Source organism: Pyrgilauda ruficollis, unplaced genomic scaffold (genome assembly GCF_017590135.1).
Source record: "Pyrgilauda ruficollis isolate IOZ18807 unplaced genomic scaffold, ASM1759013v1 scaffold161, whole genome shotgun sequence".
NCBI classification, from domain to species: domain Eukaryota; kingdom Metazoa; phylum Chordata; class Aves; order Passeriformes; family Passeridae; genus Pyrgilauda; species Pyrgilauda ruficollis.
Window position 1 is genome coordinate 1,318,872 of NW_024514876.1, and position 21,074 is coordinate 1,339,945.

At 52.5% G+C, this 21,074-nt stretch overlaps 3 protein-coding genes across 4 annotated transcripts; all 3 read right to left on the minus strand.

Moving 5' to 3' along the window:
* Positions 1-1,133: 1,133 nt before the first annotated feature.
* PSMD3 (proteasome 26S subunit, non-ATPase 3) lies at positions 1,134-6,553 on the minus strand. 2 transcript variants are annotated; one of them, XM_041463104.1, is made up of 12 exons: positions 6,328-6,546; positions 5,480-5,670; positions 4,265-4,402; positions 3,985-4,121; positions 3,705-3,895; positions 3,435-3,538; positions 2,680-2,794; positions 2,347-2,466; positions 2,168-2,271; positions 1,813-1,968; positions 1,668-1,718; positions 1,134-1,583 (listed from the first exon to the last, which is right to left on the minus strand). In XM_041463104.1, the coding sequence occupies exons 1-12, from the start codon at positions 6,497-6,499 to the stop codon at positions 1,506-1,508; spliced, it is 1,557 nt and encodes a 518-aa protein (XP_041319038.1). In that variant the 5' UTR covers positions 6,500-6,546; the 3' UTR covers positions 1,134-1,505. The 2 variants fall into 2 exon arrangements, with proteins under 2 accessions (XP_041319038.1, XP_041319037.1); XM_041463103.1 differs by having other exon boundaries at positions 2,168-2,466; positions 6,328-6,553.
* Positions 6,554-6,905: 352 nt separating this feature from the next.
* On the minus strand, positions 6,906-11,531 carry GSDMA (gasdermin A). Its single transcript, XM_041463108.1, has 8 exons — positions 11,130-11,531; positions 10,771-10,966; positions 10,353-10,518; positions 10,094-10,280; positions 9,775-9,878; positions 9,429-9,579; positions 8,647-8,720; positions 6,906-8,508 (listed from the first exon to the last, which is right to left on the minus strand). The coding sequence occupies exons 1-8, from the start codon at positions 11,347-11,349 to the stop codon at positions 8,275-8,277; spliced, it is 1,332 nt and encodes a 443-aa protein (XP_041319042.1). The 5' UTR covers positions 11,350-11,531; the 3' UTR covers positions 6,906-8,274.
* A 1,199-nt stretch (positions 11,532-12,730) lies between these two features.
* Positions 12,731-20,306, minus strand: LOC121351081 (gasdermin-A3-like). Its single transcript, XM_041462941.1, has 9 exons — positions 18,174-20,306; positions 17,805-18,000; positions 17,459-17,624; positions 17,293-17,386; positions 16,803-16,880; positions 16,290-16,573; positions 15,816-16,041; positions 14,475-14,548; positions 12,731-14,339 (listed from the first exon to the last, which is right to left on the minus strand). The coding sequence occupies exons 1-9, from the start codon at positions 18,532-18,534 to the stop codon at positions 14,103-14,105; spliced, it is 1,716 nt and encodes a 571-aa protein (XP_041318875.1). The 5' UTR covers positions 18,535-20,306; the 3' UTR covers positions 12,731-14,102.
* Between the last annotated feature and the right edge of the window lie 768 nt (positions 20,307-21,074).

Consider the following 21,074-nt stretch of genomic DNA (forward strand, 5'->3'; position numbering starts at 1 on the left):
GCACCAGTCCCAGAAGCTGGAAGTCCTGGAAGTTCCTGTCTCCAGCTGGGAAATAAACCCCCATCAATCCACGAGTACCAAGCAGAACCCTCCTGGCACAGCCAGGTGTGAACTCCAAAATCTACTGCTGACCTCCTTTCAAACCTGGCAGCACCAAACGTTCTGCCCTCCGGGTGTGTGAGAGGACCTTGGCAGCAGAGACTGTTCATGGGATTTCTGGGAGAAACAGCCCCCCAGCTGTGCCTGTCCCCACCCTGGAGCCAGGAAGAGCCATTGAGGGGCTGGGTCCCCTCAGTCTGAGCACCCACGGGACCACCCCAGAGCGGATCTGCCCTCTCAGCAGGATGGTGCTTTCAGGAATTGTGCTGGGGGCGTGGGGGGGTTGAATCAGTGCCCAAAGGCCCTGTCAGCTTTCCAAGGAAGGAAGTGGTTTCAAATCCGAAACTGGGGGTGTTGGGGGGTGGGGGAAGGAGGTGGCCCAGCAAACCCCCTCCCCCCCCATCACCACGGGGCCGGAGCTGCTCTGTCCAGGGCCTGTTCCAGGCACCCACCCCGCTGTTTCGGCCTCGTGGTCACCCTTCCTCTTCCCAGGGCCCAACCCGGGCACCCTCAGCCCCTTCCTGACATCTGCCACCAGACCAGTGCTCCCGGGATGTCCCTGTGTCCCCAGAGCCAGCCCCAGCCCCCCTAGCTGGGCTCTTGGCTTCTCTGGTGTCCCCCAGAGACCCCCAGAGCGGGAATGGGCTGGGACAGCCCCGCTCTTGACCTGCAGCCCTGGCTGCCATCCCGGCAAGGGCGTGGCTGGGAGATTCCCAGATTTTCTCAGAGAACTCATCCCAGATGCTGATAGGACCCACCTGGAGTGGCTGCATGTCCCCTGTCCCCATCACCCCCAGGGCTGGTGGGGCACAAAGGGGTCCTGTGCCTTTCCCAATGGAATCCTCCTGGGATACCATCCTGGAGCTGCTGGGACCACTCCCAGCACCATTGAGACAAAGCTCCAGTCCCCCAGGATGGCCTGACCAGATCCAGTCCCATCTCTGGTGCCCAGCCCCAGGGAGAGAGCAGAGACCTCAAACCAGCCCCATGCCCCTTCCCCATCCCAAAAAACCCACAGCAGGAGCCACCCAGGCTGGTGTTTTTCCATCTTTTATTTTAAAAGTCATAATTGAAGTTTAACAAAGTTTGACCCCGTTGCTGTTGTGGGAGCTGGGAGGGCACCAGTGGAGACCCCACTCCTGCTCCCTCCAGCCCCACTCCCCTCGCAGCCCCCCGGCATCGGCTCCGATGTCACCACAGGGATCCTTTTAAGGATGTTTATTGGGGAGGGGGTCCCACCACAAGTGCAGGTGGTCAGGGGGTGTGGGCCCAGGGAACCCCCTGTGTCCCCTCCCACAGTACAGACATGCAGGGATTTATAAAAGGGGGTCTGGGGGGGACGGAGGGCCCTGCTCAGCCACCATCTGTCCAAGGGACAAATAAAAAAGTACAGCCAGGGCCCAGGGTCACGGGAAACCGTCGTCATCGTCCTCTGCCATCTCCTTGGCAAACTCCAGGTCCTGCTGCTCACGCTCCCGGCGCTCCTGGAAAGCAAAGGCTGAGGTTGGTGGCAGGTGGGGACAGGAGCCACATCCTTCCCGTGGCTGTGGTGGCTGCAGGGATCTCACCTCTGCAGATTCCAAGTCCTTGTTGTAAGATTTGGGTGGGAATCTCATGGCCTGGAGAAAAAGAAGAGGAGGAGCTCAGAGCTGAGCCAGCCCTGAGCCATGCCCTGCTGTCCCCAGCAGGGACCTGGGGACACGCTGTGCTCACCTTCACGGACATGTTGTGGATGTCGAGGCAGAAGGAGATGCGCTGGTGGAATGCCAGCTGGGGCTCCCGCGTGGAGTAGATGTCGATCATCTCCTTGGACTGCACGTAGCCCTTCTCGTGGTTGATGCTGGCCTCGATCACGCCGTCCCGGATGGCCTGCGAGCCCGGGCACGGGGCAGGGCACGGGGTGTCCCCAAGGGCTCACACAGAGCGGGGACGTGGCGCCCTGAGCGTCCCTGCAGGAGCCTCAACCCAAACCCAGCGGTGCTGCAGGGAGGGGTGAGGGGGGACGGGGCGGGGTGGGGGCTGTGGGCACCCTGGGATCCCACAGGGATGGGACTCCCTGTGCTGGTACCTTGGCAACGATGAACTCGGCGTCCTCGGGGCTGTCCAGCTGCAGCTTCTGGGCGATGTCAGCCAGGGAGATGCGGGAGTAGGAGAGGCTGATCATGCGGACACCTGCAGGGAGAAGGGCAGGGGATGCAGCCCCCCAGGCCTGCCCAGCCTGGTGGGGGTTCCCAAACACCCTCCTACCTGTCTTGATGACGTTGTGCCTCAGCCGAATGATCAGGGTGTAGGTGCCATCGGCCTGGAACTTGTCCCCAAACTGGTCAAGGACTTGGTTGAACTTGGCCAGGTTCCCCGTCCTGACGGCTGGAGGGAAGAAGGATGGAATGGGGGAAGGAGAAAGGCTGCGGAAAGCGAGTCAGGACTGGCTGACTTCCTCCTTCTCCTCCTTCCCAAGTGGCATCTGCACCCAATTCCCAACAAGGGGAGAAGAGAATTCTCACTGGGTCCCTTCCCACTCAGGATATTCCATGATCCCCTGACCCTGCAGGAAGCACAGGCAGGGGTGGGCACACATACCCTGGGTCAGCAGGAAGTAGGGCATGAGCGAGCGCTTGAGCGAGGGCTGCCGGAACTGGAGCCTGTCTGGGATCTCCCCGAGGAGCAGCTCCACCACGATGAGCAGCTTGTGCACCTGGGGCAGAGCAAGACTCTGAGTGAGTTCCCATGAGACCTGAAACCATCCCTGTCCCTGTGCCCTCCAACAGGTCTTGCACCATCCCCGTGGGGCACACAACTCCAGGAGATCCTAAACCCATTCTTGTCCCTGTGGGGCCTGGAAGGTCACAGATTTGTCCCTGGGAAGTTCCAAACCTAGGAGGTCCTGCACCTGTCATCCCTGCAGGGCCCAACACCCTGGTCCCAAACCTGTCCCAATAGGAGCCCAACCCTGGGGGGCCCCAGATCTCATCCTGGAAGGTGCCAAGCCTGGGAGGTCCCAAAACCATCCCCATGGAGCCCAACCCTGGGGAGTCCTGGACCTGACCCTGGGAAGTCCCAAATCCCAGGGGACCTGACTCTTTGGGGCCGGACATCCAAGGAGGTCCCAAACCAAACTCCACAGCACCTGACATCCCAGAAGGTCCCAAACCTGGGAGGTGCCAAACCAAACTCCACAGCACCTGACATCCCAGAAGGTCCCAAACCTGTGAGTTCCCAAACCAAACTCCATGGTGCCTGACATCCCAGAAGCTCCCACATCCAAGCCCTGTGAGATGCCAACCCCGAGGGGTCTCAGACCCAAGCCAGGGGGGTCCTGCCCCCTCCTCACTCACCGTCTGCTTGAAGCCCACGGCCGTGTGCTGCGGGGCCTTGCGCAGGGCGTTGGTCATGGTGCGCCGTGCCTCAGAGTACTCCAGCTGGATGGCCTTGATCCGCCCTGCGCCCACACGGGGCGGGTGGGGAAAGCCACCCAGTGAATCCAACCTGACCTACACGGATGGGGCTCCAAATCCTGCCTGGAAGCCCCACCTCCAGCTGATCAAAGGGGTTCTCTGAGGATCCGGAGGTGCCAGGAGGCAGGGCAGGCACCGAGCCTCGCTCACCTGTGTAGTACAGGTACCGAGCCCACTCGTTGTTGTTGGCCTGCTCGGGGAACACGGATTTGGAGACGAGTTTCTCGGCCTGGTCGTAGAGGTTGTAGTGGAGGTAATTCCTCAGGAGCAGGTTCAGGAGCGTGGCCTGGCCGTCGGCGTCGTGGCGCAGCGTGGCCGTGCGGAGCCGGGCGTGCAGGAAGCTGCGGGGTGGGACAGGGAGTCAGGGAAGAGGGAGGAAAACAGGGAGGGGATCAAACTCAGGGACAGCCCCCCACAGGACCCATCCCACCTCCGGACCACGTCGAGTTTGTTGAGGAATTCGTAGATGCGGGAGTGGTAATAGTAGCACTTGGCCACCACCAGGTCCAGGGCCCGGCGGTTCTGGGAGCTGATCTTCTGCATCAGGTCATCGGACACCTTCTGAGCCTGAGGGACAGCAAGGGAGCTCAGAGCAGGGGGATTGATCCCAGGAGGGGCACAGACCACCCGCGATGTGGGGAACAACCACACACTGCTGGGGCGAGGGCACAGCACGGGGCAGAGCCAGGGGAGCAGCTCAGGGGTCTCACCTCGGGGTACCTCTTGCTGTTCATCAGGTAGATGACGAGCAGCAGCTGCAGGTAGGCCTCCACCTCTGGCAGGAGAGGGGCTGAGGCTGCTTTCCCCGTCCGTGGGCGGAACTGCAGCTCAGCTTCTGTGTCCATGGACTGAGGGGAGAGAGAAATTCGGGATCATTGTCCCCGTGTGGAGACAGCTCTGCTCCAGGTGTGACAGGAGCCAGCCCAGGACTGCAGGGACCTGTCCCTGCTCACATGTGTGGCTGAGAAGAGGGGCTGCTTGTCCCCAGTGTCCCCAAACCCCACTGCACTACTCCAGAGGCTCTCTGGAGAGGGAAAGGATCATGGAATTCCAGGCTTTTTTGGGTTGGAGGAGCCTTCAAATCCACCCCTACCCTGCCATGGGTAGGGACACGTTCCACTAAACCAGGCTGCTCCAAGCCTTGTCCAACACAGCCATGGACACTTCCAGGGATGGGGCAGCCACAACTTTCCTGGGAAATCCATTCTGGTGCTTCACTGCCCTCACAGGGAAGAATTTCTGGCCAGTATCCCATCTAATCCCACCCTCTGTCAGTGGAAAGCCATTCCCCTTGTCCTGTCACTCCAAGCCCTTGTAAACAGTCCCTCTCCATCCTTCCTGTTGCTTCTTCAGATACTGGGAGGCCACAATTAGGTCACCCCTAAACCTTCTCTTCTTCAGGCTGAACAATCCCAGTTCTCCCTGTCCTTCCTCACAGCTGAGCTGCTCCATCCCTTTGATTATCCCCTGGATTCACTCCTACACCTCCACATCCTTCCTGTGCTGGGACCCCTGAGCTGGGGCAGTGTTGTTGCAGGCTCCCAGCTGGGTAATAATTAGCATTGACTCTGTGATTGCAGAGGGCTGATCAATTGTTTTATTCTACTATATTATACTATGCTTATTAAGAAGCTCATCACCTTTAAAGACTTAACTGGTCAGTCTCTTTAAACACCATCACCAGTGTCTAATCAAGAAATCACCCTTTGGTAAACAACCTCCATAACACATTCTACAACAGGTGCAACAAGTGGAGGTAAGAATGAGAAACAATTCTTTTCTCTGATCTTCTCACACCTTTCCCAGGAAAATGCCTGGGGAAGTCGTTGGTTGCTCTCTGTGGCCAGAGAGCTGCTACCACAGGGCAGCTCTGCTGGGGGGTGTCACCAGAGCAGGGCAGAGGTGAGGGCAGCAGGTTTCCCTACCTCCTCCAGGAATCCCAGCAGGAAGTCCCTGACAGTGCAGTTGGAGGTGAAGAAGCCGTGGATGGCCTTGTGCAGCACGTTGGGGTTGAGGCGGCGGGAGGTGGAGGGCAGAGCCCGCAGTGCTCTCAGGACATAGCGGGGCTCCTTCCCTGACACCGCCTTCTCCAGCTGCTTCACGTGCTCCTTGATGTCTGTGGGGGCACAGGGACACCCCTCACCCTAAATCCGGGGCCAGCAGCACCCCTGAGCACAGCCAGGGCTGTGCCCTCACCCCGTCCTGCTGTTCTCAGCTCCCTCTGCCCTTGGTGCCCGCAGTGACCCCACCTGCCCTCGCTGTTTGGAGCAGGGGGCTGGGGAGGCCCTTGCAGAGTTTTCTCCCTCCTCACCCCCACGGGGTCCCACCACAGCAGCCCCCCTGTCCCTCACAGTCTGTCCCCCCGCAGAGGGGGACACCCTCACCGAGCTGCCCCAATTCCCTTCTACAGTGATCGCCCCAAACACAATTCCATCCCCCACTCTTCAGTGACTGCCCTAAACCAACCTCACCCTTCCTCTCCCTCACACACTGCCCCAAACACCCTCCTCCAGAGTGTCTCCCGCACACAAAACACAGCTCCCGCCTCCCTTTCCTTCCCTAAATCCCTTTCCCCACAGCGACACCCCCCAAACACACCTGCCCTCTCCCTTCCCCACAAGGTGCCCCCCATCTCCCCTTCCCCAGAGTGTCCCCCTACACTACACTCACATTTCTCTTTCCCTCAGAGCCCCCTCACTGATCCCCCCATTCCCCTCCTCCAACACCTTCCCAGCCCCTTTCCCAGCCCCCCTCAGGTACCCCCACCCTTCACCCTCCAGCGTGATCGCGTCCAGCTCCCGCTGCGGCTGCCGCTCTCCGGCCGCCTCGGGAGCCACCGGCGCCGCCTCCTCGTGCATCTCGACGTCGGGGGGGGCGGGCGGGGGTCCCTCCGGGGGTGCCTTGGCCTTGTCGCCGCGGCGGCGGGACGCGCCGTCCTGCTTCATGGCGTGACACTGCACAACGGGCCGCCAGGCGCGACCAGCCGAGCGACGAGCGACACACGATCGTCTCCTTCCGCCTTTCGCTCGGCCGTTTCCGCCGTCGCTCGGGTTGTTCCGTCGCGCTTTCGGGTAGCTCAGGCAGCGCTCGTGGAGTTCCGTCGCGCCCGCTCGTGGAGTTCCGTGAGGCTCTCGGGTATTTCCGTCTTCGCTCGTAGGTTTTCGTCCGCATTTTCGGGCGTTTTGGCCGAGCCCTCTCGGAAGGTTCCGGCATCGGTCGGCTCCTTTCGCCTCTCTCCTTCGGGAATCTCCGTAGAACTTTCGGGTGTTTCCGCCAGGTGCTGAGCTGTTCCCGCCTTTTGGGGGCGCGGGCGAGTCTTCACTGAGGTCCCGTGAGGGGGGATCCCGTGAGGGGGGATCCCGTGAAGGGTTCCGTGAGGGGCTTGTCTGTGAGGGGTGATCCCGTGAAGGCTCCCGTGAGGGGCTTGTCTGTGAGGGGTGATCCCGTGAAGGCTCCCGTGAGGGACCGGGCTGGGATCAGGTCGGAGATTCCGTGAAGGGTTCCGTGAGGGACCGCGCTGGGACCAGGTTGGGGGTCCCGTGAGGGGCTTGTCTGACAGGGGATCCCATGAAGGGTCCCGTGAGGGGCCGGACCGGACCGGGGATTCTGTGAGGGATGCCGTGAGGGGCCGCGCTGGGACCAGGTCGGGGATCCCATGAAGAGTCCCGTGAGGAGCTTGTCTGTGACGGGGGGCGCCGTGAAGGATCCCTTGAGGGGCCGCGCTGGGACCGGGGATTCTGTGAGGGGTCCCGTAAGGGAACGTGCTGGGACCGGAGATTCTGTGAGGGGTCCCGTAAGGGAACGTGCTGGGACCGGAGATTCTGTGAGGGGTCCCGTAAGGGAACGTGCTGGGACCGGGGATTCTGTGAAGGGGCCCGTGTGGCGCCGGACAGAGATAGGGGATTCTGTGAGGGGTCCCTTGAGGTCCATGTGGGGTCGGGCTGGGACCGGGGACCCCGCAAAGGGTCCCTTGTGGGCTTGGGGATCCTGTGAAGGGCTGGTCTGGGATCGGGAATCCCGTGAGTGAGGAGGGGAGCTGGGGCTGGGAGCAGGAGTCCCATGAGGGGCCAGGTTGAAACTGGGGTGAGGGGTCTGGTCTGGGACTGGGACCAAAAGGTCTCATGATGGTTCCAGGTTGAAGCTGGGCTCCCCTCGAAGTTGTTGCAAGGCAGAGCCTGGCCCCTGCTGCTGGAGGTCGTCCAGAGCCATCAGTCCCCACACAGGTGAGCAGTGCTGTCCCTTGCTGCAGGCACCCATGGCCTCCAGAGACCCTCCCAGAGCTCCACAGCCTGAGGAACCCCCCGACTTCCCCCCAGGGCTAAGTGCCTGTATTTTTCATATAGCATCCCGAGCTTGTCAGATGTGATGTGTAACCAAAACTACACAAAATTAAGAAATTGACTTGAGAACACCCAATTGTGTAGCAAGAAGGTCCTCTTACAGAGTGATAATGAGAGTATGCTTGCTGTAAAGTGCTGCATGTGTCCATTGAACATCTCAGGGATGATGGCAGTGCTGGGACCAGGGAGGTGCCAGTGAAACAAATCCACTTTGATATCCAACCTTTAGTACCATAATGAACTTTCCTGCCTTAAATTTCATTTTGCCAGCCAAATCAGCCTTGATTATTAACAAGGATGATATTGGGAGAGAAAACTCTTGTCGGCGGAGATTTCACACAACTTTGTAGAGGGGTTCCCTGGGCAGGGCCGGGTACATCCTACCTGGAACCACTCAGGAAGTTAAGGGTGTACAGGGCCACAAACAGGGCTGCCATGGCCTCGAAGGGTTTATCCCTAGGGATAACTGATCCATCTTCCTGGAGCTGCACTCCACTCAGCTCCACCAGGGCAATGGTTAACCTCTGTTCCTCCTCCTGTGGGAAGAGCACCCTGGTATCCACAAGGAAAGGCTCCTTCCCCTTATCCAGGTCATGTTTCAGGAGGTTTTCAACCTTCACAGCAACAACAAAAAAAGCAAAATCAGAATTTCAATCAGTTGTCAGCTTGTGACATCATTATGGAGATGTTGCTAGAATTAACAAAGCCCCCACCTCCCCTTGAAAGGAGCCAAGTGTGATTTGTGTTCTCACCAGGTTCAGCTGTTGGGACACAATCTTCCTTTCCAAGGATTCCAGCAGCAGCAGCAGCTGATCCTCCGTTAACTCTGCAGGAATAAACTGGGTTTGGATCCAAAACCTCTCACCAAGTTGATTGGGGTTGCTGGTGGGCTGGGACTGGTGAGCAGGATGGGAAAGAGTGAAGAGGATGGGAAGGGGGATCATTTCCTATAGGAAATGCTTGTTTGGTGCAAGGTCCTTGGGATGTTTTAATGGAGATTATTTGTGCAGGCTGACTGTGAGAGTGACCTGGCTGTTACTCAGAGAATCATGGAATATGGAGTTGGAAGGGAGCTACAAGGATAATTGATGTCCAACTCCTGTCTCTGCCCTGGACACCCCAACAGTCCCACTGTGTGCTGAGAGTGCTGTCCAGCCACTCCTGGAGCTGTGCCAGCCTTGGGGCTGTGACCATTCCCTGGGGAGTCTGTTCAGTGCCTGAGCACCCTCTGGGATAAGAACCTTTCCCTGCTATCCAACCCAACTGTGCCAGACACAGCTGCAGCCATTTGCTTGGGTCCTGTTGCTGGTCACCAGAGCAGAGATCTGGGCTGGCCCTAGGGAGGAAGCTGTGACCAGACTTTGAGGGAGCAGGGAGCCCTGGATGGGTGCAGAGGGGGTTTCTCTCCTCTCCCCTCCATGGAACTTGGATGTAGATTCCACTTGAGGAGGAGTATGAGAGGAAGGCAGGAGGGAATGGCAGGAGTGAGAGTCATCCCTGCCTTGATTTCCCTCTTGAAGCCCCAAAGCCTCCCCATGCAAAGCATCAAGGATGTAGGTGATTCCTTCTGCCAGCTGAAGGAGATGATCTCTTGGGGAATGCTGCAAGGTGCTGAACAGTTCCTTTAAGTCTGGGCTCTCAGTTTCCAGCTGATAACCATCATTTTGCTCAGAAAGTTCTTCCATCTGTGGGGAGCAAGGAAAAGAAATGTCAGGATTTGAGGGCAGAGGCTGCTGCTTGTCCTGAGCAGGGAGATGTACTGAGAGAGGGAATTTTGGATGGATGGTTGTGTCACAGGGCAGGTGACTTGTGGGACAGGAGGTGTGGTCCTGGATGTATCTGTATTTATAAATGGTGGCAGTAAGAAAAGCTTCACTTACTTTGTGGTTGAGCTCTTGAAGGAGGTTCTTGTCTCTCATCACAGCTGTGATGGTGTTTAAGATGATGAGCTGCAGGTCAGGAGACAGCTCGGGGAAAATTCTGCCTCTTCTGAGTAGGAAAGGAAAAGAAACACCAAAGTTCTGCTCTCTGTGCCATTTATCACCAGGAGCTCTGCAGCTCCTGAAAAGTAGATCTGAGGCTTCCTTCTTTCCTTTCTTTACTGACCCCTCCCCAAAGAGCATCTTTGAACTTTCATGGGTTATCTGACCTCCCCCAGGTGATTTCTGTCTCTCACACTGCCTCCTCCTATCTGCAGACAAGCTGAAGATAGCTCTGAGGGCAAGTGGTGCTTCATAAAATGTTCTTCCTCTTCTGGAATGGAGAACTTGATAATTTCTGCAAGTTGCTTACCCCATGCTCCATCTCTAATGTGTAGTGGGATGGTCCTGAAGGCCAGCGTGCAGCCCTTGGGTATCACTATGCTTTGTCTGTCCTCTCTGTTGCTCTGCATAAAGAAAACAACCAGTCAGAGCACCTGTGTGCAGGTGTTGTGGAAGCAAGGAGGGAGAAGCCAGACCTGTGCACAGAGTGTGGCATAAAATTTGGCCATGAAGCCCCCGTCTGCCTTGGTGGATTCCTTGTAGACAGCCTCCTCTGAGGCCTCGAGGATTTCAGTGACCACGTACAGCTTGATGCCTGTTCTCTGTAGCTGTTGGATGAAAGAATGATCCATGTTGATTTGCCTGAAAGAGGAAAAGGATGGGAAGGGTTTGGAGCACCAGGAGCAGCTGAGGCATCTGGGGGGGATAAGCCTGTAGAAGAGGAGGCTCATGGAGAACTTGTCACTCCATTTCCTGTCTAACCTGGCCTAGTTAGAGGAAGTTCATGCCCTAAGGTTTTAATCTTGGTTTTTGGCAGTTGAAAACCCATTGTTAACCTGGTGTGTGCTGGAAGGAGATGACTGGAATGTGTGTGCTTCCTTTGTCATTCCTTACCTTTCTCTTCTCAGTGCCTCCAGTGATTCCAGTGATATGCTCTTCTTCTGTGGCATAATAGAAAACTCTTTGGACAAGGAGGCCTTTCCTTTCAGCTCTACATTTGTAGGGTCAAATGAAATGCTGAGACCTCCATCAGCTTGGTCAGTGCTGACTTTTGTGAGGGTAAATTGGCTGGATTCTTGATGGAGGGACTCTGAAAAAATTCCATACATTATCTTAAGCAGCACTACACAGACTCAGCACTATAAGTATATCATGCACAAGAAAGCTGGAACTTGGTAGAGTTCAGCCACAAACAGTTAAAAACCATTATCTATCTTATTTGAGAAATTCCTGTTGATAAATTTGAGGATTACCTATGCTTTTACCATCTTCTCCAGGCAGCAGCACATCATCCAGTGTGAATCCTGTCTGCTGGTAGTAGGGAGCTTGGTGAAATACAGTTTTTGGTTTGCTTTTTTTTTTCAGTAGATAGAGAGGCCTGAAGTGCTCATTGTCTGCGATGCTTTCGACAGGGACCAATTCTTTGCAAGGATCCATTTGATTTACAATGAATTTGGTGAGTTTTTTAAACATTCTGGCTGTGGCTGAGGTTTTGAAGCAAAGCCAAGGGGATTTGTGCCTTGGGAAAGAGGGAACACAAGCTAAGCTGAATTACTTGAAATAATAGGAGGACATTGTAACAAAGCATGACTTTAATGGTTAAGAAGATTTCAAAATAATGACTCAAAACCCCCCTCCCTGTCCAAGAACACAAGTTTCACAGGGTTGTTCCAGGGAGTCTTTTAAGAGGAAGCAGCAGGAGCTGTGGCTTGTTTGGCCTTGTCCCCCTTTGCTGTTGCGGCTCAGTGATTGTGCTGAGAGAGCACAGCTGGCAGACCCTCAGGATGCTGATTTTAGAGACAAATGTCCCCCACAATAGAGAGGCATCTCCCCAGCCCAGCCTCACTGGGCAGGCCTTGGTGGTCTGCAGGGGAGAGCTGGTGTTTGAGGGCCAGAAAGAAATCTGTGTTTCTTTTCTGAGACAGCTTGTTTTTATCAAAAGATTCAGTTTCAACTTTCTGGTGTTTTATGGGAAGGAGCTGGTGAGGGGAAATTGGGCAATCCAGACTGGTTTTGATGGGAAGGGACCTTAAGGCTCCTCCCATTCCTCTCCCTGCCAAGGTCAGGTACACCTTCCAGTCTCCCAGGCTGCTCCAAGCCCTGTCCAACCTGGTTATAGACACTTCCATGGATGGGACAGCCATAACTTATCTGGGCACCGTTCTGGGGCCTCAGCATCCTCAGAGGGATTTCTTCCCAATATCCCAACTAACCCTGCTTTCTTTGAATTTAAATAATTCCAAAGACAAATAGCTTTGGGTGCTCAATGTTAGTAGCACTTCCAAGATCTTTCCCTTGAAGGTCTCCAAGAAGAGAAGAAAAACTAAACAAGAGCACTTACCATAGAGCTGCCACCAATCATCTCTGCTACCCAAAGCCCTGGGATAATGCACTTGCCTGTTTGTGGGGTGGTGGGCGTGCAGGGCAGACCGTGGGGCTGCTGAGGTGATGTGGCCTCTGGAGAGCAGCAGGACTGGGGAGAAAATCTCTGGCTTCCTTTCTGCTCAGAGTGTGGAAGTGTTTATGAAACACAGGAGCTGTGAATCGCACAGGAAGCTCGCACCACCACAACTCCAGAGCAAAGAGTAAATTGATATCTCTTACCTTGCTAACGGGGGCTCCGTGAAGCAGCACCTGGGCAGGGGCAGCGTTAGACCCGATCTGTGCTGGAATACCCCTGGCTGTACCCTGCAGCTTACCAGGAGCTGTTCCCAGCTGTGAGGTCACTTCAGCAATTTTACGTCTTCATCGCCGGTGTTCCGCTTCCACAAATCGGCCGTTGCTTATGTAACTTCCTTTTTACTCACTGAGCAGAGTCTGTTACAGGGGCTGTGGATTACTGGAACGTGTACAGATGTAGGAGATGTAAATCCACTGGAAGTGTCCCAGACCAGACTGGACAGGAAGGTGTCCCTGCCCCTGGCAGCAGGTGGGATTGGATGGCTTTAAGGTCCCTTCAAGCCAAACCATTGCATCATTGCATGATTCAACTTTATTGAGCCAGGTAATGTTGCTGTTCTTTGACAGATGGAGAAATGAACCCAGGAGGGGGTATTGGCAAGAAATTCCTCTCTGTGAGGGTGATGTGGCCCCAGGACAGGTTACCCAGAGAAGCTGTGGCTGCTCCATCCCCGGGAGTGTCCAAGGCCGGGCTGGATGGGGCTTGGAGCAACGTGGGCTAGTGGAAGGTGTCCCTGCCCATGGCAGAGGGTGGGGATGGCCCTGGAGCCTTAAGGTGCCTTCCAACCCGAGCCATTCCATGTCTCCAGGGTACATTGCCATGCTTGTTTGACAGCAAAAGCCATCCATGTGAAGGTTCCAGGACTCAAGCACAAGTTTTTACCTGAATACTTCACTTTTATTAGTCTCTCTTAGAATACTGTACAAAGGAGTAATGAAAATATTCACGCTTTCTTTTAGAAAATTCTCTACAGGAGACTGCTGTGTCCACGTCAAGGACCCTTATTTCTAGTACAGCTTCAGTCCTGAGGTTGTCAGGTGTGCCATGGGATGGAAAAGACACAAAATTAAGAAATAGCCTTTGAGACCACAGAATTGCTTAGCAAGAAGCTGCTCTTTATTTATAAAGTGATAATGGGAATATTTGTGCCATCTCCCTGAAGTGCTGCCCATGACTCTTGAGTGTCTCAGGGAGATGGGACTGGAGAGGTGAGAGTGAAACCTCTGGGATTTCCCCACCTTCCTACAACCAGTAGTTAATGGAGCCCCCACTGAACCAGAGAGGGAGCAGGGTGAATCTCTGCTGATACTTTCCTTTGGCTTTTGTTTTATTTTCATTTCCTTCCTTTTCCCTTTGCATTTCATTTTTGCCTTTGTATGTTCTTCCCCTTTTTCCTTGCACCTCCCCTTTCCCCTCTGCATTCCCTTCCCATTCCTTTGCCTTCCCTTTCCCATTTACTGATTGCAGAAGCAGCAGCAGCAGCATTTTGAGGGAAGCAGGATTACACGAAGCACCGGTGCCAGGACTGTGATTCTTTGGGATTGTGGATTTTCCTGTTTTCACTTAATATTCTTGGGGAGACAGACAGATCTACTTTGATATCCAGCCTTTAGCATCTATAATGAATTTTCCAGCCTTAAATTTGCTTTTGCCAGCCAAAGCAGCCTTGAGCATTAACAAGGGTGATAGTGGGAGGGAAAACTCTTGTCAGCAGAGTTTTGCCAACATTTTGTGGAGGGGTTCCCTGGGCAGGGCCAGGTACATCCTACTTGGAACCGCTCAGGAGGTTGAGGGCATACAAGGCCACAAACAGGGCTGCCACAGCCTCAAAGGGTTCATCCCTAGGGACAGCTGATCCATCTTCCTGGAGCTGGATGCCACTCAGCTCCACCAGGGCAATGGTTAACATCTGTTCCTCCTTGTAAGGGAACGAGAGCAGCCTGGCATCCACATGGAAATGCCGCATCTGATCTTCCAGGTCATGTTTCAGTAGGTTTGCAACCTTTAAATGACAACAAAAAAAGCAAAATCATGATTTTAATCAGTAGTCAACTTGTGACATCACTATAGAGATTTTGCTAGAATTACAATAGTCTGAGCCCTCTAGAAAGGAGCCAAGTGTGATTTGTGTTCTCACCAGGTTCAGCTGTTGGGACACAATCTTCCTTTCCAAGGATTCCAGCAGCAGCAGCAGCTGATATTCTGTTAACTCTGCAGAAATAAACAGGATTTGGATCCAAAACCTTGCACCAAGCAAGGTGGTGGGCTGGGACTGGTGAGCAGGATGGGAAAGAGTGAAGAGGATGGGAAGGGGGATCATTTCCTATAGGAAATGCTTGTTTGGTGCAAGGTAAGCTGTGGCTGCTCCATCCCCGGGAGTGTCCAAGGCCGGGCTGGATGGGGCTTGGAGCAACGTGGGCTAGTGGAAGGTGTCCCTGCCCATGGCAGAGGGTGGGGATGGCCCTGGAGCCTTAAGGTGCCTTCCAACCCGAGCCATTCCATGTCTCCAGGGTACATTGCCATGCTTGTTTGACAGCAAAAGCCATCCATGTGAAGATTCCAGGACTCAAGCACAAGTTTTTACCTGAATACTTCACTTTTATTAGTCTCTCTTAGAATACTGTACAAAGGAGTAATGAAAATATTCACGCTTTCTTTTAGAAAATTCTCTACAGGAGACTGCTGTGTCCACGTCAAGGACCCTTATTTCTAGTACAGCTTCAGTCCTGAGGTTGTCAGGTGTGCCATGGGATGGAAAAGACACAAAATTAAGAAATAGCCTTTGAGACCACAGAATTGCTTAGCAAGAAGCTGCTCTTTATTTATAAAGTGATAATGGGAATATTTGTGCCATCTCCCTGAAGTGCTGCCCATGGCTCTTGAGTGTCTCAGGGAGATGGGACTGGAGAGGTGAGAGTGAAACCTCTGGGATTTCCCCACCTTCCTACAACCAGTAGTTAATGGAGCCCCCACTGAACCAGAGAGGGAGCAGGGTGAATCTCTACTGATATTTTCCTTTGGCTTTTGTTTTATTTTCATTTCCTTCCTTTTCCCTTTGCATTTCATTTTTGCCTTTGTATGTTCTTCCCCTTTTTCCTTGCACCTCCCCTTTCCCCTCTGCATTCCCTTCCCATTCCTTTGCCTTCCCTTTCCCATTTACTGATTGCAGAAGCAGCAGCAGCAGCATTTTGAGGGAAGCAGGATTACACGAAGCACCGGTGCCAGGACTGTGATTCTTTGGGATTGTGGATTTTCCTGTTTTCACTTAATATTCTTGGGGAGACAGACAGATCTACTTTGATATCCAGCCTTTAGCATCTATAATGAATTTTCCAGCCTTAAATTTGCTTTTGCCAGCCAAAGCAGCCTTGAGCATTAACAAGGGTGATAGTGGGAGGGAAAACTCTTGTCAGCAGAGTTTTGCCAACATTTTGTGGAGGGGTTCCCTGGGCAGGGCCAGGTACATCCTACTTGGAACCGCTCAGGAGGTTGAGGGCATACAAGGCCACAAACAGGGCTGCCACAGCCTCAAAGGGTTCATCCCTAGGGACAGCTGATCCATCTTCCTGGAGCTGGATGCCACTCAGCTCCACCAGGGCAATGGTTAACATCTGTTCCTCCTTGTAAGGGAACGAGAGCAGCCTGGCATCCACATGGAAATGCCGCATCTGATCTTCCAGGTCATGTTTCAGTAGGTTTGCAACCTTTAAATGACAACAAAAAAAGCAAAATCATGATTTTAATCAGTAGTCAACTTGTGACATCACTATAGAGATTTTGCTAGAATTACAATAGTCTGAGCCCTCTAGAAAGGAGCCAAGTGTGATTTGTGTTCTCACCAGGTTCAGCTGTTGGGACACAATCTTCCTTTCCAAGGATTCCAGCAGCAGCAGCAGCTGATATTCTGTTAACTCTGCAGAAATAAACAGGATTTGGATCCAAAACCTTGCACCAAGCAAGGTGGTGGGCTGGGACTGGTGAGCAGGATGGGAAAGAGTGAAGAGGATGGGAAGGGACAGGAGGTGTGGTCCTGGATGTATCTGTATTTATAAATGGTGGCAGTAAGAAAAGCTTCACTTACTTTGTGGCTGAGCTCTTGAAGGAGGTTCTTGTCTCTCATCACAGCTGTGATGGTGTTTAAGATGATGAGCTGCAGGTCAGGAGACAGCTCGGGGAAAATTTGGCAGGAATATCGAACTTCTATCCTCACTTCTTCTAATTTTCCTGTTGAGGGACCTGCAAACCAGAATGAGTTCAAATTTGTCACTTGAGTTCTAGGAGTTCGGTGGCAGCGCTAAACCCTAAGTTTGAAACACTTGTATGCGTGTTTCTGAAGTGATATAGAATTTGGGCAGTTGTGATGTCTCAGGGGAGAGGCAAATGCATCTCTCCTGGTGGTTTAATGCTGGGAGATTCCATCTTACCCAAAGCAGCCAAATGTTGTGCAGTAAAATACAGTCCTTACCATCATCTACATAAGCTTGAATTTCCACAGCTCCATGACCTTGATTGCTCATAGCTCCCCCTTTGATATAATCCAGATCTGTAGCAGGATAAAAAGGACATTTATGGTTTTCTATGCCAGCCTCCCCAGTGGTGGTTACCCATCCTGTTTTCTCCCTCGCTCTTTTCTTATGAGTAGAAATTTTCAGACCCAAACTCTGCTCTCTGTGCTATTTATCACCAGGAGCTTTGCAGCTCCTGAAAAGTAGATCTGAGACTTCCTTCTTTCTATTTTTTACTGATCCCTGCCCAAACATCATCTTTCTTTAGTTCTTTGACATTGCATGGGCTGTGTGGCCTCCCTCAGGTGATTTCTGTCCCTCACACTGTCTCCCTTTCCTTGCAAACCAGTTTAGGGTGTATCTGGGGCCGGGTGATTCTTCATAAAATGTTCTTCCTTTTGTGCACCATTTCTAGAAGGCAGAAACTGGTCATTTCTGGAAGTTGCTTACCCCATTCTCCATCTCTAATGTGTAGTGGGATGGTCCTGAAGGCCAGCGTGCAGCCCTTGGGTATCACTATGCCTTGGTTGTTCTCTCTGGTGCCCTGGTGAAGGAAAACAACCAGTTAGAACAGCTGGGTGCAGGTGTTGGGGAAGCAAGGAGGGAGAAGCCAGACCTGTGCACAGAGTGTGGCATAAAATTTGGCCATGAAGCCCCCGTCTGCCTTGGTGGATTCCTTGTAGACAGCCTCCTCTGAGGCCTCGAGGATTTCAGTGACCACGTACAGCTTGATGCCTGTTCTCTGTAGCTGTTTGATGAAGGAATGATCCATGTTGATTTGCCTGAAAGAGGAAAAGGATGGGAAGGGTTTGGAGCACCAGGAGCAGCTAACAGAACTGGTGGAATATATTGGTTTTCCATAGCCTGGATTTTGGTTTTTGGCTATTGAAAATTGGTTCTTAACCTGGCATGGGCTGGAGGGAGATGACTGGAATGTGTGTGCTTCCTTTGTCATTCCTTACCTTTCTCTTCTCAGTGCCTCCAGTGATTGCAGTGGTACATTCTTCTTCTGTGGCTTGATAGAAAACCCTTTGGACAAGGAAGCACCTCCTTTAATCTCTACACTTGCAGGGTCAAAAGAAATCTTGAGAAATCCATCAACTTCATCAGTGTTGACTTTTGTGAGAGTAAATTGGCTGGATTCTTGATAGATGGACTCTGAAATAATTCCATACATTATCTTAAGCAGGATTACACAGACTCAGTCTATGACATATGTAAGTATATGACACACAGAGGAAAGCTGGAACTTGGTACAGTTCAGCCACAAATGGTTCAAAACCATTATCTATGGTATTTGATAAATTCCTATTGATAAATTTGGGGTTCACCTGTGCTTTTACCATCTTCTCCAGGCAGCAGCACATCATCCAGTGTGAATCCTGTCGGCTGGTAGTAGGGAGCTCGGTGGAATATGCGGGTTGATTTTCTTTTTTTAATCAGTAGACAGAGAGGCCTGAAGTGCTCATTGTCTGTGATGCTCTCAACAGGATCCAATTGTTTGCATGGATCCATTTGATTTACAATGCATTTGTTGAGTTTTTTAAACATTCTGGCTGTGGCTGAGGTTTTGAAGCAAAGCCAAGGGGATTTGTGCCTTGGGAAAGAGGGAACACAAGCTAAGCCAAATGACTTGAAATAACAGCACAGAATCACAGAATGATCTAGTCTGGAAAAGACCTTTGAGATCATCTAGTCAAGCCTATGACCTTAAGATTTCCTCACTAAATCATGGTGCTGAGTGCCACCTCCACTCTTTTCTTAAACACGTCCAGGGATGATTACTCAACTGCCTCTCTGGGCAGATGATTCCAGTGGCCAATCACTCTTTCAGTGAAGAATTTTTTCCTGATGTCCAAGCTAAACTTCCCCTGGTGGAGGTTAAACAGGACATTGTAACAAAGTATTTCTTTAATTATGAAGAAGCTTTCAAAATAATGACTGGTATTACCCAGGGACACAAGTTTCACAGGGTTGTTACAGGGAGCTTTTGGAGAGGAAGCAGCAGGATCTGTGGGTTGTTTGGCCTCATTTGCCTTTGCTGCTGAACCCCAGTGATTGTGCAGAGAGAGCACAGCGGGCACACCCTGAGGATGCTGATATTAAAGGAAAATGTCCCCCAAAACAGAAATCAGCCCAGCCTTATTGGGCAAGCCCTGGTGGTTGGCAGGGGAGAGCTGGTGTTTGAGGGCCAGAAAGAAATCCCTTTTTCCTTTCTGACACAACTTCTTTTCATGAAAAAGTTTCAGTTTCACTTTTCTGATGTTTTACGGGAAAGAGCTGGAGAGAAGAAATTGAACAATCCAGAACGGTTTGGATGGGAAGAGACCTTAAAGCTCATCCCATTCCTCTCCCTAACACGGTCAGGGACACCTTCCACTATCCCAGATTGCTCCAAGCCCTGGCCTTGGACACTTCCAGGGATGTGGGCCAGTGTGCCAGTGCCTGACCACCACACAGAGGGATTTCTTCCCAATATCCCATCTAACCCTGCTCTCTGTGAGTTTAAACCATTCCAAAGACAAATAGCTTTGCGTGCTCAGTGTTAGTAGCGCTTTCGAGCTCTTTCCCTTGGAACTGTCGAAGAAGAGAAGAAAAACTAAACAAGAGCACTTACAGAGAGAGCTCCCACCAACCCTCTCCCCTGCCCAAAGCCCTGGGATAATGCACTTGCCTGTTTGTGGGGTGGTGGGCGTGCAGGGCAGACCGTGGGGCTGCTGAGGTGATGTGGCCTCTGGAGAGCAGCAGGACTGGGGACAAGGTCTCTGGCTCTCTGCCAAAGGTGTGGAAGTGTTTGCTAAGTACGGGAGCCGTGAGTTGCCCAGGAAGCTGGCAACCCCACAAACACAGAGCAAAGAGTAAATTGATTTTTCTTGCTAACCGTAGGCTCCCAGAAGCAACACCTGGGCAGGAGCAATGTTAGATCTGATCCATGCAGGTGGTTCCCTGGCTGTTCACACCTGAGTTATTATTCCCCAGAGTTATTCCCAGCTGGAGCAATTTACCATCCTCCTCCCCAGTGCTCCATTTCTTCAAAATGGCCATTGCTTGTGTAAGTCTTCCTTGAGCAGATTCTGTGATAGGGGCTGTAGATAACTTGAAATTCTACAGATGCAGGAGATGTAAGGCCACGCCTGAAGTGTCCAACATCAAACTGGACAGGAAGGTGTCCCTGCCCCTGGCAGCAGGTGGGACTGGATGGCTTTAAGGTCCCTTCAGACAAAACCATTCCATCCTTCCATGCTCCAATGTTATCAAGCCACATAATGTTGCTCCTCTTTGACAGATGGAGAAATGAACCCAGGAGGGGGTATTGGCAAGAAATTCCTCTCTGTGAGGGTGATGTGGCCCCAGGACAGGTTACCCAGAGAAGCTGTGGCTGCTCCATCCCCGGGAGTGTCCAAGGCCGGGCTGGATGGGGCTTGGAGCAACGTGGGCTAGTGGAAGGTGTCCCTGCCCATGGCAGAGGGTGGGGATGGCCCTGGAGCCTTAAGGTGCCTTCCAACCCGAGCCATTCCATGTCTCCAGGGTACATTGCCATGCTTGTTTGACAGCAAAAGCCATCCATGTGAAGATTCCAGGACTCAAGCACAAGTTTTTACCTGAATACTTCACTTTTATTAGTCTCTCTTAGAATACTGTACAAAGGAGTAATAAAAATATTCACACTTTATTTTAGAAAGTTCTCTACATGAGACTCCTGTATCCACAGCAAAAAGAAGGCTATGGGAAAAAACCCCTAAAACTTTGTACAGAACATTCCTTTAAAAACCCTCCCAACTAATTCAGCTGATTTAACTGATCCAAGGAGGGTATGGACACACCAACACTCACATGCTTAAAAGATATTCTAGGCAATGATAAAGCAACATAAGTCACAAGAAGGAATATTAATGTGTTAACCCACTGCTGTCCCCTCCTTGAGGGCCAGTACCGAGCTTCTAAAAACAACCCAAAGTTGAACAGTGATTCAAACATAAAAGAGAATAAGTAGCCCTCCATTTATTTTAATTTTATAGGCTTTTTCCTGCAAAGGTTAGGACTGTTTGCCAGCCTGGTAGCTCTGTGAAAGGACTCCCAGGTCAGGATCCCTGATTCAGGAGCATCAGGCTGGGAGGACTTGCTGGTTTGCTGAGTGTCCTGGAGCAGGGGCTGCTGTGTGTGCTGACAGTGGCTGAGGGGGCTTTGCCAAGTACAGGATGGGACAGGCTGCTGCCAGTTCTTGGGAAGGC